The 13942-nt window shown below is 38.1% G+C and overlaps 1 protein-coding gene across 1 annotated transcript in view; it reads left to right on the forward strand.

Annotated features, from left to right (window-relative positions):
• VPS13D (vacuolar protein sorting 13 homolog D (S. cerevisiae)) overlaps positions 1–13942 on the forward strand; it is a 97983-nt gene that overhangs the window by 20001 nt on the left and 64040 nt on the right. The window contains exons 22-35 of the mRNA XM_014941435.1: positions 21–111; positions 664–790; positions 1655–1835; positions 2805–2987; positions 5555–5774; positions 6243–6453; positions 6587–6758; positions 7345–7457; positions 8004–8213; positions 10171–10436; positions 10617–10750; positions 11667–11822; positions 12420–12645; positions 13488–13562. Coding sequence (XP_014796921.1) covers positions 21–111; positions 664–790; positions 1655–1835; positions 2805–2987; positions 5555–5774; positions 6243–6453; positions 6587–6758; positions 7345–7457; positions 8004–8213; positions 10171–10436; positions 10617–10750; positions 11667–11822; positions 12420–12645; positions 13488–13562 — 2365 coding nt within the window. The remainder of the gene's footprint in view (positions 1–20; positions 112–663; positions 791–1654; positions 1836–2804; positions 2988–5554; positions 5775–6242; positions 6454–6586; positions 6759–7344; positions 7458–8003; positions 8214–10170; positions 10437–10616; positions 10751–11666; positions 11823–12419; positions 12646–13487; positions 13563–13942) is intronic.

Here is a 13942-nt window from a genome sequence, read left to right on the forward strand (position 1 = left end):
GTTCCTTTTTGTTTGGCCAGGTCCATTCTTTGTCGTTAGTACTGAACGAGAAGACTAGTGAGCTTGCTAAAGCCAGTGTGTCAAAACTTGCAGCTCACTTGGAAGTGATTGGTGAGTAGATGGGAGGGCTCAGGTCGTACACAGTTTAAAACAAGAGGCGTGCGCTGGAGGTGTGATTTGAAATACTTTGATTTTGGTGTCATTGGGGTGTTTGTGCATTTGTTTCCTCTGGAAGGTGCACGTTCTCTTCCCACTGCTGCTTCCTCTGCTCTTTCAGGCTTGATTTTTAAATCCTAACATCCCTGCCAGTTGTCAAACCCTTGATCATTTTTGCTGAGATTGGCTAGGATTTTAATATTTTACTTTCACAGAGCAGAACAATCGAGTATATTACTGTTTTAGAGAGAAAGAAGAGTTCTGTCTGAGTTTTCACAAATCAAAGCCCTATGATCACATTATGTATGTAAAGTACAGAATTGTGTTTGGATTAATATAATCTTTGTAGCAGAAAGAGGAAATTTTCTTTGAAAGTGAGGTTTAATGTTTAATTGATTGTTACTTATTTAATTACTCATAGTGGGTTTACCCCACTAATAGAAACTTTTGGGGTTTAGTAACTTATCTGTGTTTGAGGATCCTAATTGTCTGTCTTCTGTTTTGCAGAGGGAGATTTAGCCTTGCAAGGAAGTATTGGAAGTATGTCCTTAAGTGATCTTACAGCTCATGGAGAGTTCTACAGGGAACGTTTCACTACAAGTGGTGAAGAGGCACTCATTTTCCAAGTCTATAAGTATGAAATTAAACTTCTTGTTACTCCATATTAACACCGTGAACACCCCAACCCCCCCAAAAAACCAAACCCACAGCTGTCAGGTCGGCGTGATTCTGCTTTGGATGCTTGTGACTTAAATGAGATTTCAAACATTTTCAGTCATAAACTTGGAATTTTTAGCTTTTCTTTGTCCTGCAATGTACATGGCTTATCAGGAAAAACAGTTCTAGGGTTATTCTTGAAAGTATTTACGTGATGATTCATTCCTAGATAAAATAGTAGTTGTTTTTTAAAAGTTGGAAGATGTTTTCAGCCGATGAGATAGATCTTCCATTGCTCCTTAATTTTGGAATTAAGGGTTTGCTTTTGTCATAGTCTACTCTTGAAGTTTTTCAGCTTTGTGTAAAGCAATAGTTCTTATCCTGTGATGTTTTGGGGTTTTCCACCCCCTCCTCCACTGACTGGAATGAATCAGATTAGAAATCATCCAAGTAATGTTGTGGAACTGATTTCAGATGTCACAGCATACTGCCTCTGGGTTGAATCTATGTATTATCCTGCAGTAGAGTAATTCTGAGCCTCTGTTCAGATGTGTAAGATCACCAAAGGTGTATCTGTTAGATGGAGAGATCAGAGGTACATTCTAAATATATAACTTTCCTGTTTGCTTCATTAAAACTCAGTAGCACGTAAATATACATAATTTAGGATTAATTAATATAAAACCAGTTTTTCATATCTATGATTTTAAAAGTTCTAATTTCTATACTGTGAACAGCAGTTAAATCCTCTATTTTATTATTTTGAATGCAATAAACCAAATAGCATTATTTGTAGAACGTAGCTAAGGTAGCTACATTTTATTTTCACCTGTTCTCATAGATACGGGAGGGCAGATCCGTTGCTGCAGCGGGAGTGTGACGTCCGTGTCACTCTGCGAATGGCGTCTGTGCAGTACGTGCACACTCAGCGCTTCCAGGCAGAGGTGGTGTCTTTCATCCAACATTTTACTCAACTTCAAGATGTCTTGGGGCGGCAAAGAGCAGCAATCGAAGGACAAACAGTATGTCTGGGGTTTTTCTGTTCTTTCCTTGCCTTCTTTTAGAAGTTGAAGTGCAGTATAAAATTTATGTTAATGCATCAACTCAGTTGAAATGAGGGGAGGTTTTAGAGTTCAGCTGTTAGTGGAGATTGCTCATACTCAACTGGTAGTTAAAAGACCTTACTTAGGACCATCCTGCTGTTGTTTGAGAGTGTAGAATAGAATACCAAATTTGCACGTTACTTAACACTTTGGCACCTGCATCCTGCAGTATCCCCTGACAGAGGTGTTTTCCTGCCTTTGTGATGCTGGCCAAAGAGGGCTCGAGATTTTATCTTGCCTTGTGCTCCACTGTTTGCCAGGTAGTTACGGTACCTGAACAGGGGGAACCAAGTGAGAAGTCCTTCTGTTCTGCTCAGCTGTCTGTCTTTGATTAAGTAGGATGGGTGGTAGAATGAGAAAATCAGGTGCTGAACTGCACTTGTTTTGTACAAAACCTGATGTGGGAGTGATTAATACAGTTAATAGTAATAGGTCTGTTTAAAAAGTCGCTTCTTATAATTGGAAGAAAGACCGTTTATGCTTGCATATATTAAAATGCTTAATTGTGCATCAGTTAGGAAGCTTGAATCTGATTCTGAAACCTGTTCTAAATTATGGTTTTTTTTTTCCTTTTGCAAGGAATTTTTCTTAAGTAATCTTTTCTTTAAGTAGTGGTGTCTGTTAGGCCCCTTTTAGTGGCGTGGGGGCAGTGTGCTTCACTGCTGATTGTGCACCTCTTAACAGGTGTGTGCTCCGTGCGTCATTGGCCTTTTCTTAAGCCTTTATTCTCTGCCTAAAACAAGAGCTCGAGTTCTTCTTTTTGGTATAAAATTTTATCACATCTGAATTTTGTAAATCAAGGAGTAGTGTTCCTGAATTCAGCACTAATCAGTGTGAAATAATTGCCCATTCCCTGTATTTTTTTAAATGACTTTTTGCTCTTCCCAGGTACGTGATAAAGCACAGCGGGCCTCCCGAGTTCTTCTGGATATTGAGGCTGGTGCTCCTGTCCTGCTTATACCTGAAAGCTCAAAGTCTAACAGTCTTATCGTAGCTAATCTTGGAAAACTGAAAGTCAAGAACAGATTTCTGTTTGCGGGTATGCCGGGTACTTTTTCATTAAAGAACAAGGTAAGAACATGGCTTCTTAATTTAGCAGCTTGTGGTTTTTCTAGTTGTTGTGCATTTTATTTCCATTTCAAAATGTTAAACGATTCTTACATTTTACTTCCCATTTGTACTACTAGTAGAGAAGCAGTCCGTGGCAGCGTGCTGGGCACTCTTGTGGGTCTGGTGCAATCAGTGGCTGATTGTGTCCAGCTGTGCCCTCCTGGGCTCGTTACTGGGACCCTGGGGGGAGGGCGAGGTGGGGGCTGGCACTGCTGGGGAACTCACTGGAACTGGCCTTACTGGGAAGCAGAACCCAGGGGGTTGCACACCTGAAGGTGGGACCATAACAGCCTTTCACCTAACCCTGTTTGGTACCTGCTTCAACTCTGCCAAACAGAATTTCAACAGCGTGAGTAGCAAAAAATAGAGATCTGTATTGGCTGAGATCTGCTGGGACACACTGAATTCGGTTTAGTACTTTTCTTTTTTTTCCCTGGTCTTAATGAAACTGAGTGTGTGTAGTTGCTTTCATTAGGTAAAGCCTGATGAAAGGTTTCCAGTAAATGCTTGAGTTTAAGGGGGGGTGCAGGGTGGGGGTAGAGGGTGTTGCTGTTGAGAGATGCAGCCACAAAACGTGGGGTAAGGAAGGTCCATCTCGGATGGGTTTCTGTGCCCAAAGAGGTAGTTGTTCTGGGAACCTCCTAATCCCATTTTAGAGGGGGGGCAGAAATTAAGTGGACTAAATTGCTGCAGCAGTTTTGTGGCCTGTCTTTTACCTCTATCTGCTCTATATCTACTGATGTCTTTACTGTAGGGACTGTAATATTGAGTACTCCAGTGTGCTGATGTATTTAAAGGTTTGTAAGTGGTAGACTCCTAAACTAAGGTTAGAAGTTACAGGATGTGTGCATAGTAATTTTATTTCAACCTAAAAATACTGTGTTATGTAGCACTGTAGAAACTTGGGGGTTTGAGATGGGATCGGGTGGGAGTTTGGGGCGTTTTGTTTGGGTTTTTTTTTCATTTTTTTATCTGTATGTGTTTATTTTTGAGGATTTGATTTTACAAGGCAATGCATACAAGGATCCAGTTTTATTTGAGGTATTTCACATCTTTATAGTAATGTTCAGGTGCTCCTCATTCATTAAAAAAAGAGGAAATATTCTTGTGGAATTCAGCACTTTAAAAGTTCCTTTATACGTTAAAAATTATGTTTCTGTTCTAAAGACTGCTGAATTCTGTAAGAATTGGATTTAAATTTGTTGTGGTGTGCTCTTTCTGCATGTTTGAGGAGTTATTAGTTTGGATTTCTTGCATAAATTCATAGATCTATACATGATGTGATGATTTTTCTTTGCATGTACTTTTCAGTCTTTTCTTTACAGTGTAAAGTTAAACGCTAATGTCTTCAAGGTGTTAATTTTAAAATCCTTGATCATAGCCGCAATTAATTTTTCCTGTGAATAATATTTAAAAAACATGTAAGGCAAGTAAGATTAATAATTAAAGCCAGAAAGGCAAGTTTAGGAGTAAGGATTGTGGGGGGCCATCAGGACCTGGATACGGAAAGATGGGAGCTGGCAGTGAGGATGCTGCAGCGTGGGTGAAGGGAGCAGTCCCAGAGAGGGGCTGCTGGAGCACAGGGCACACATACCTGGGACCTGCTCGGGCATGTGGGGCTCAGCAAAATTGAAATGCAAGGTTAATAAATTTAAATCAGGACAGACTAAATGAACCCTGAAATTGGCTTCAGATTATGAAGGTAGTGTGTAAACCAGGTCTACTACACGTGTTTTTGGGAGAATGAATTCCTGATGGTGTGACTATTTTATTAGCCAACTGTACCTTCTGCAGGTTTTTGGTGCTAGATAGCATCATGAAGGTGGAAAAGCTCATAAAATTTCCACTGGATATGTGGTAATGGGGAAATGTCTAAAATGTTATACATCAATATAAATGAGTTTTTCTTTTTTCACCTGTGGGGATTTTAACAGAGGGTAGGGTTTGATTCTGTCCTAAACTTAGCTACTGCAGAAAAATTTCGCGACACATTTCCCTATAATGACTGAAGTACTTAAAGTGCATAAAATGATAATTTCATGTATATGTGCTTGTTCACACGTTCTGATAAAATACTAAGTTGCTGACATGGTGTTGCAGAAATCATGGCATATGTTTTCAGCATCTGAAAATGTTTTGAAAAACATCTTTAAATATTTAACAATCTTTATTCTACAGAAATGCTGGATATCTTGAGAGTTCTACCCCTCTATTTTGTATTAATTTCATTTATGTGGGTTTTTTTGATTTATGTTTTGTGCAAAACTCACTGGTTTTGAGTCATTAAAAAGATTCCACAACTCTTTTGAAAATGTTGAAATAAATTTTATAAAAGAAAATGTTTTAATCTGCTGTAAAGGTTATACGAAAAAAGTTTGGTCATCTTTCTACAATAAAAGATAGTGGCATTCAAATGAAATACTTAGGTTTTTGTCAAAAATTTGTTGCAGCTTTAACCTTGGTGAATTGTTTACTTAGAATTCAAATTACAAATCTATTGTTAATTACAAGATTACTTTCTTCAGCAGGATTCAGTTCAATTTTCCTCTCCTATGGGAACCCCAAAACATAGCATGAAGAAAACAACAAGTGCTGATGAATCAAAAGCAGCGATGGAAGGATTGTTCATGAAAAAATCATCAGGAACAAACATTTCCAGGCTGAAGAGCGAGCCTGGGCTGAACGCGCTGAGTAAGCAACAGGGACAACAGGCAAAGCTGCCTCTGGTACCAAACCCCGACAGCCCAGGTACATGACACGTAACAGAAACCCCACAGAGCTTTTCCTTCTAAAATAAAGCAGTGCAATTTTCTTGTATCTTATGTGACACTGAAAAAGTGAGGCTCTGGGTCTAAAGATTGTAGGTTTAAAAAGAAAGGGCTTCTTAGTTTCCAGGTTGATTTTTGAAGCTTAAAGGATTAGGGAATTGTAGTTCAGGTACTGGGTGAAAAATGTTTTGAGGTACATATTCAAACATATAAGGAATATAGTTGCATTCTTAATTAAGAGTTTACATTTACCTGTGAATAAGCTTGGTATCTGGTAGTTACAGATATTGATTAGTGTGAACAAAAAAATTAAAACAAAAAAAATCCCAACAAACCAACGAAAACCAGAATAACTTACAGGAAAACTAAATTTCTTGTTGAAGTAAGTTGCATTAGTTTTGTATAGATTCTTTTTTTTTAATTCTTAATATGTTCTGTGCATTTGCAGAGGATCACATCTGCCTCTTAGACTGCATTGTGGTTGATCTGCAGGACATGGACATATTTGCTGCGGAAAGATACCAGAGAGAGCATTCAAAGGCTGTGGAAGACACAAGTGTGGATTTGAGCTTTCCATCCTACTTCGTGAGGCAGACAGGAGGAAGCCTGTTAACAGAACCTTTCAGACTGAAGCTACAAGTAGAGAGAAACTTAGACAAGTGAGTTTAAACAGGATCACTTTATGCTGTTGGCCTAAAGCTGTAATTTTAGATGCTCTTTATTCTATCTTAAAAGCGCTACCTTCTGTGTTGTAGCACCTTGAAATACTGGGGGTTTTTTTGTTTGTTGTAGAGAGCTGAGTCATGCCGTTGCAGACATATCGATACACGGCAATCTGTCATCAGTCCATTGCTCTCTGGACTTGAATAAGTACAAGCTGATCCGTGGGCTGCTGGAGAACAACCTCGGGGAGCCCATCGAGGAGTTCATGCGGCCTTATGATCTGCAGGATCCAAGAATTCATGTAAGAGGAACTATCTGCAGTTGAAACTCTGTCTTGAAATGTCTGGGGGTTTTGCTGTTTAGGCTAAATATCTGTTATTTTCTTGTAGTTTACCAGGTGAAATTTAGGTAGGCAAACAGCAAAGGAACACATCATGGGGGGGAAATTGCTAGAAAACATCTAGGACTCTCTTTAAGAGAGGAAAGAACAGGTAAAGTCCTTCTAGTATAAGTGTGCTCTTCATGTCAGGCTTTTCACCTAAAATTAAAAAAAAAAAAAGTGTTAGAAACAACAAATCTGAATGTATCTGAAACAGTTTGAAAGAATTGTTAGCTTTTGGGTTTTTTTGGTGGGGGAATGATGACAGCAACATTATGTTTGAGAACAAAGAATCTGTAGAACAGTAGTGTGAAAATGGATTAAAAGACATTTTTCAAGTTGAAGGCTACACTGTGGTGAAATGTAACTTTTCCCCAGCAATGGTTAATGAAACTTTTTGGAGAAGAAAAACACTGAAGCTGTTGGCATTTGTCTGAAATAACAAAATTTGAGGAATGAAAGTTAAACGGATGCTCTTATAAAGAATGTTGGTGTTTTCCACTTCCAGACAGTTTTGAGCGGAGAAGTTTACACTTCTATGTCCTTCCTCATTGACATGGTTAATGTGAGTCTGGAGCTGATGGATCCGAAAGGAAAGGATGGCAGCAGCTCTTTAGCCAGGTAGGAATTTGCTTCTGTTACTGAGTACCTTATCCTAAATACTGAGTAATTATAGGACAGGAATTGACATAATACATGAGGTTATGGTTTAATAATGCAATGAAGTAGAATTTCTTAGAGTCCAAATTGAGAGTGTCAACTGATCTGAAAGATGAAAGGGGATGACACTGTTCAGAAGAGAACATCTGTGTCTTTTGAGTTGTCCTTGAAATCACAGTTCAGTTGGCAATCAGTGGAGTTGCCCAAGACAAATGGTATTCAAATGAAGAAAAAGTTGAGAGGTTCTCTTAAAAATACAGATTTCTCTTACGTTGTTTTGTGGGTTTTTTTAATCCCGAAGGTTCTGTATCAGTGGAAAATATTATTACGTACAGTATAGATATACTTTCTATCTTGGTGACATGGGATGTGATTGCAGTTGTTTTAGAAAGTATGTAAAAGCAAGATATAAGCCATATACCATGCACACTTTTAAAGGAAGTGGCTTCTAGAAATAAATGAGCTACAAGACTCTTAAATGTATTGTGTTGCTTTTTATCCTCCTAGGTTTGATTTTAAGAAATCCAAGTTGCTTTTTGAAAGCTCTTCAAATGGAACAAAGTCTGTCAATTTGGTCTCTCATTCCATGATGGCATTTGACACGCGTTACGCTGGACAGAAGTCTGCTGCAGGCCCCCCAAATGTCTTCAGCTGCATCTTTCAGCCATCAAAGAACACCAGTAGTCCAGGGGCAATCCAGATTGAAGTGCACTTCAGGTTGGTAATTCTGGCATTTATCTGTTTGCTGGTTTTTAATAATGACGTACTCGATCAGGATTGTCTTGTTTTTAGAATAGCTGTTATTATTGTGGATTAACTTGCTGGCATTGTATTTAAATCTGAAGATATTTTTGGGTAGTCAGTGGTATTTGATAGATTAAAATCTGCAGTTATTAATTAACTGAAGGTTGTTGGATTTTTATTTTTCTTTTCCCTCATTGCAATGAAAAAAATGGGTTTGAACGTGTAAGGTATTGGATGAAGTTCTGGTCTATTAAAATCAGTAGTGCTTAAAGGTTGCTAAGTCTGGCCTTGTATGTTTGCATAAAACCATACTGTGGAAGTTTTAATATATGTTGTGCAAAAGCTGTTTTCCAGTAGGTGTCACACTTGCCTTTCGGAGAGAATCAGATAAATACAGAAATGGCAGCTCTTTCAAAAAACGTTCTCTTCTGTATTCTGTCCTACCCTGCTTGCTTTTCCTTGCCCAAATTTCTTGGAATGCTTAAAGGCGTCACAGTGGATATCTGTTTTGTTCTAATCAAATATTGAAAATGGGAACATAAAGTATAATGTCCGTATTTGCCTGAGGTAAAGTGTCGCTTTATGGGTTTGCACCGAGAGTGCAGTGAGGTGACTGGAGATGGTGCTTTTGCTTTGATCAGTCTCACTGACCAAACTCAGCTTTCTAACGCTTCCATAGTGCCATACCTTCTGAAGCAGCTGCAGGAGTAACATCAAAAAAAAAATCTGTGGACTATTTTAGTCCAATAGAAAATCTTGAAGACATTTGTTCATAAAAAACAACCTTTAGGCAATTGAGGGAAATTTGGATGATGTATGATGGTTTTAAGTACTTAATAAATTTGTGTTCAGAAAGACACCAAGAATTTGATTGGAGTAAAACAAAAATGCCATGGGATTTACCAAAAAAAGTGGTTTTCATGTAACTATTGATGCAGTATGTGCCTAGATTGGAGGGTCGTTTGCACAGTGTAACCTCGTCTGGTTTATGAGTGATAGTTCCAGGAATTTTCTTCCCAACTGTTGTGCTTTTAAATGTTAGCCACATAAGCATGTGTTACGTTTTTACTGGTGAGAGCATCCTTGGCACTAGATGTGAGCTCTTGCGGAGCTCAGTGATAGTGTTAGACTGGCTCGTGCCTTTTGGAAATATCCTGGAGAGCCAGGGAGGGTTAAAGGCTTTTACTGTTGGAAGCAGCGCAGGCAGGCTGCTTCTCACAAAGGAATTACAGCTCTTCAGAGGTTTTATAGTTCAGAATGTGTTGGATATAAAATTGTTTCATGGTATTTAAGCACTTAGATTATTTTCCAGTTAGCATGACCAAATATAATTGGTATTCCGGATCATGAAGCCAAGCACTTTTATCCCTCCTAGCCAGATATTCAAAATGTGATGCTAAAAGTTCAGGAAGGCGAGCATTTTTTCTGAATGACAAAGAAGCTTCCTGTGCTGCAAAACGCTGTCAGGGTGTGAGAGGAAACACATTGTATGTCTAATCTTTTAGAGGGATGTGGAGCCAGGTCTGAATTTCACACGCAGTATATTAGATTTGATACTGAACAGATGTAAAAGAATAATAGAAGAGCATTTTAGAATTTGAGACTTTGCAAAATAATATTGATGATGTAAATGTACGAAAGGAGTTTTTATAATTTAATTTCTTGGTACGTAGTTTTTCAACTCATCTTGTTTATCATTATGGCTTAGAATTCATGCAGTTAAGATCTGTTGGGTTTCTGTGGGTACAGCAACTTAATTTTCAATTTGTTTAAATATATATATGTATTTTAAAGGCCAGACACTGTAAACTCAGTGTACCCCTGTAAAGTTCCATATGGTTCTTACTTGCTAGATACTGGTAGTTTTCTGCATCATTTTAAATATATGCAAGATGCAAAGTGAATACGTGTTCTTCTCTCTTCTTAAAAGGTCTACTAAGGATTCCTCTAGTTTCACAGTTGTTCTGAACAATCTTCGTGTATTTCTAATATTTGACTGGCTGTTGCTTGTTCATGACTTTTTATATACTCCTGGAGATACCAAAAAGCGGGAAAATCACCTTTCTTCCCGGCAACGCACTTACAGCAGTGAAACAACTGTAGTTCCAAAAGCAGTGAAAAGTGGAGTAGTTACAAAACGTTCCTCGCTGCACGTGTCTACGGAAAAGCAACTGGAAGTTAAGGTTAATGTGACAGGTAAATGCGTTCTTCTGTGGGGCTTTTTTAAGAGGTTTTCTGATTAAAACCCGTGTTGTGCTGGTGGAAAAAAAGCTCCTTTAGAGGACAGGAAATCAAGAAACCTGGTACAAATGCTTAAAATACCTTCATGGTGTTTCCAATTACCCTGTTTATTATTTGTCGTTTTGTTTTGTTAAGGAACTGAATTTGTGGTCGTGGAAGACATGTCTTGTTTCGATACCAATGCCATTATTTTGAAGGGGACTACTGTTCTCACGTACAAGCCCAAGCTGTTAGATCGTCCTTTCTCTGGTAGTTTGTTTGGCATTGAGGTAAGAAGAAATAAATTTGCTTTTGTAAAACATCTAAAACTAGAGGAGCCTGTGAGGATACCTTACTACAACTATATATACAACAGAAGTAGCCCACAGATTGTTTTTGAAGTTTGTTAGTTCATAAAATGATCTTTCTCCAGTAGTTTTAAGAATGGTTTTAGATTGTTTCCGTTTAGACTTTGAAACACTTGACTACATAATCTCAAAATATTGGTAGTTACTGATCTAGTTTCCAGCCATAAACTGCCTTTAGAAAGCTGGGGAGAGACGAGGTAGACAGAAGCCCACATGGTCAGTAAGGGCCCAGAGGCTGTAACCATCACTGACCTGAGGGGAACAGGCCCATTCACGGTATTGGAATATGCAAGTGCGAATCTTTTGTGAGCAGGAATTTTAAGTACACGAAGTGATCCTTGCATCCTGTCCAGCAGAGTAGGACCCCAGCTGGAACACTGTGGCCAGTCTTGGGGAAACAGAGCTGAAGAAGCTCTGAACAGTTGAGAGGAGAGCAACAAAAACACTGAGAATTGAGAGGTAAATAATATATTGGGAAAGTTTAAAAGAACTTGCTCAGAAGAAGAGGCTGTGGTAAATCCTAAATGGTTATTGTAAACCAAAGGATAAAGTGTTTTCCATATCTGTGACAGGAGTAGTGGAGTTAAGCTTAGCAGTAAAGGGAATATTTGGCTGCATATCAGAATTTCTTTTCCTGAACTTACAGCATAGCTGGGCCCTGGAATAAATTGTCTGGAAAGATTTTTGAATGTCTGCTGTCTTAAAGTTTACATAGGAATTGTCTGTAGAGAAGAGTTTGGCTGTAGTTTGTTTTGTGATAGAGAGTCCATTTTTGAGGTTCTTGCCAGGCCTGTTCTCTTGGTTCCTAATTTTTTTAAAATCATTTGTTAATTTCTAGGTTTTTTCATGCCGATTAGGAAATGAGCAAGAGACTGCACTGTCAATTATTGATCCAGTAGAAATTCAGATGGAACTTATTGGGAATGCTTCATACCCAAGAGGTTCAGGACTGTTGGATGCTTTCAAGAGTGAGGATTTTCCTCCTATCCTAGAGGTAATATTAAAGGCCTGAATAAAACTGCATGCAATAGAGAACACTAGATCATGATCTAGCACAGATTTTTATTTTTTTTATGCCAAGGATTCAACAGAATACTTTCAAATGCATAAATTAAAGAATAAGATAAATTTTTCCTGAAGTGGAAAAGGCAAAGAAACAAGCATGCAGAAAATGCTTTTAGTGGTAATGAAGGAGTAATTTCTGGGATATATTATAGAGATTAATAGTGGGGGTAAGAGTGGGCCAATAATGTAGGCATGTTAGAATGTTACTAATAACCGAAAGAAAAAGGTTACTTTTCTGTATCTCAGTGTTTATTAGAGGGGAAGTCTGTTTAGAGACTTCTTTTTAACATTATACCAAATAAAAACTTTTATTTTCTTATATATTCTTTATTTTTTTAAATGTTTTTGGTTTTTAGTAAATAATAACTTCGGTAATTTTATTACTGGAGCTTTAAAACAACGTGGGTGTCAGATTTTAATATTAATTTTTGTCTTCCTTTGGGAAAACCTTTGTTAATATCCCAAGTACACAAGAAAAAGATGTGGAAAAGGGTAACTGAATCTTCTTTTTTAAATTTTCATGTAGATTCAGTTGCAAGCACTGGATATCAGACTGTCATACAATGATGTTCAACTGTTCTTGGCAATTGCAAAGTCCATTCCTCAACAGACTAGTGCAGCTCTGCCTGACTCAACTCTGTCAACGGCTGAAAATCCTGCAAATCCTTCCAGTTTAGCAGTGGTGACTGAGACTTCCTCCTTGACACATGACAACAGAGATACATCCAAACGTGTGTTGGATCCTGTTCTTGGTACAGTTTTAACTTTGGGAGTAAAGCCATTTTTTATATCCGAAGGAGGTTTCTGCAGCGTGAAGTGAGACTACGTGCTTAGCACAAAAAAATGTTTATATCTTCATCATGTAAAACCGTTCATTGATTTGAAGTACCTGACGATCGCATTACACTGATGACACTATAAAAAAAAAAGTACATTTTATTGGGTTTTTTCTGCTTGTAGTATTAGAGTGGGTGGTTTTATATTAAGTTATATTTAGCGTCGCTTCATTGTAAATCATCACAATGGAGTACTTCTTAGGTGGCAAACTTTTAAAGGGGGAGAGGGGCCACCTCTTCAAACTCATTAAACTGATAGTGAAATGGAGATAATCATAATTACCAGTTATCTCGTCATGTCTAGCAATCTTTTGGTTGAGTGACATTACTGTTTTACAAACTAAAAATTGTGTGGTCAGAGCCATTGCCTGACAATAATGAGGAAATACACACTTGTGAAAAAGGCTTTTTTTCTCTGCTACTGCCATGAGGGGAGTTTGAAGTGAATAAGTAATTGTGTTCTGAAGGAAAGGTTGGTTTACAAAAAAAAATTTTAGTCCAAACTGAAATTAATGGAGTATGTTGACTTCCTGTAGGAGAATAAAAATAACCCATATATTCTAAAATGTAAACGTTATGGATTGGGGATTTGGGTTTGGGTTTTTTTGTAAAAGTAGTGCTGAATCACACACTTTCTCTACAGTTGCAATCTGAAACAAACCAACTCCCATTTTTCATACAGATATATCTTTAATGTAGAAATGAAAGCAACCAATCATAAATCCTTGACAGTTATCTACTTACCTCTTCCATTACAGAGCTACAGCTGGCTCGCCTCCAGGACCTGGGCTTCGGTATGGAAGACTGTCGTAAAGGTCTTCTGATCTGCCAAGGTAACCTCACCTATTCTTAGTTGGCCTTGCAGATTGTTCATATTCCCTAACTTGCATTTAAGTAAAACCTTTCAGACTGTAAGGTAGCTGGTACACAGTCAGTATTTCCTTCTTTACTTTGGCTCTGTGTTGGCATGTAGAACCCATCCCCCAAAGATTGTTCTTGCCTTTTGGGATGTCATGTGTGGAGTATTGGAGTGTATTTTTGTTTGGGGGTTTGGGTTGTGTTTGGTTTTTTTCTTTTACGTTGCACCTATTTCTTGCTGTTATCCATCTCATTCTCTTTAGAGCATGTGTTTCCATCTCTCCCTTTCTGAATCACTTATTTTACCTCCTTCTACACACAATACTTGAAAAGAAGGTGAAACTTTAACACACAG

The sequence above is a fragment of the Calidris pugnax genome, unplaced genomic scaffold (assembly GCF_001431845.1).
Source record: "Calidris pugnax isolate Ruff unplaced genomic scaffold, ASM143184v1 scaffold82, whole genome shotgun sequence".
Lineage (NCBI taxonomy): Eukaryota > Metazoa > Chordata > Aves > Charadriiformes > Scolopacidae > Calidris > Calidris pugnax.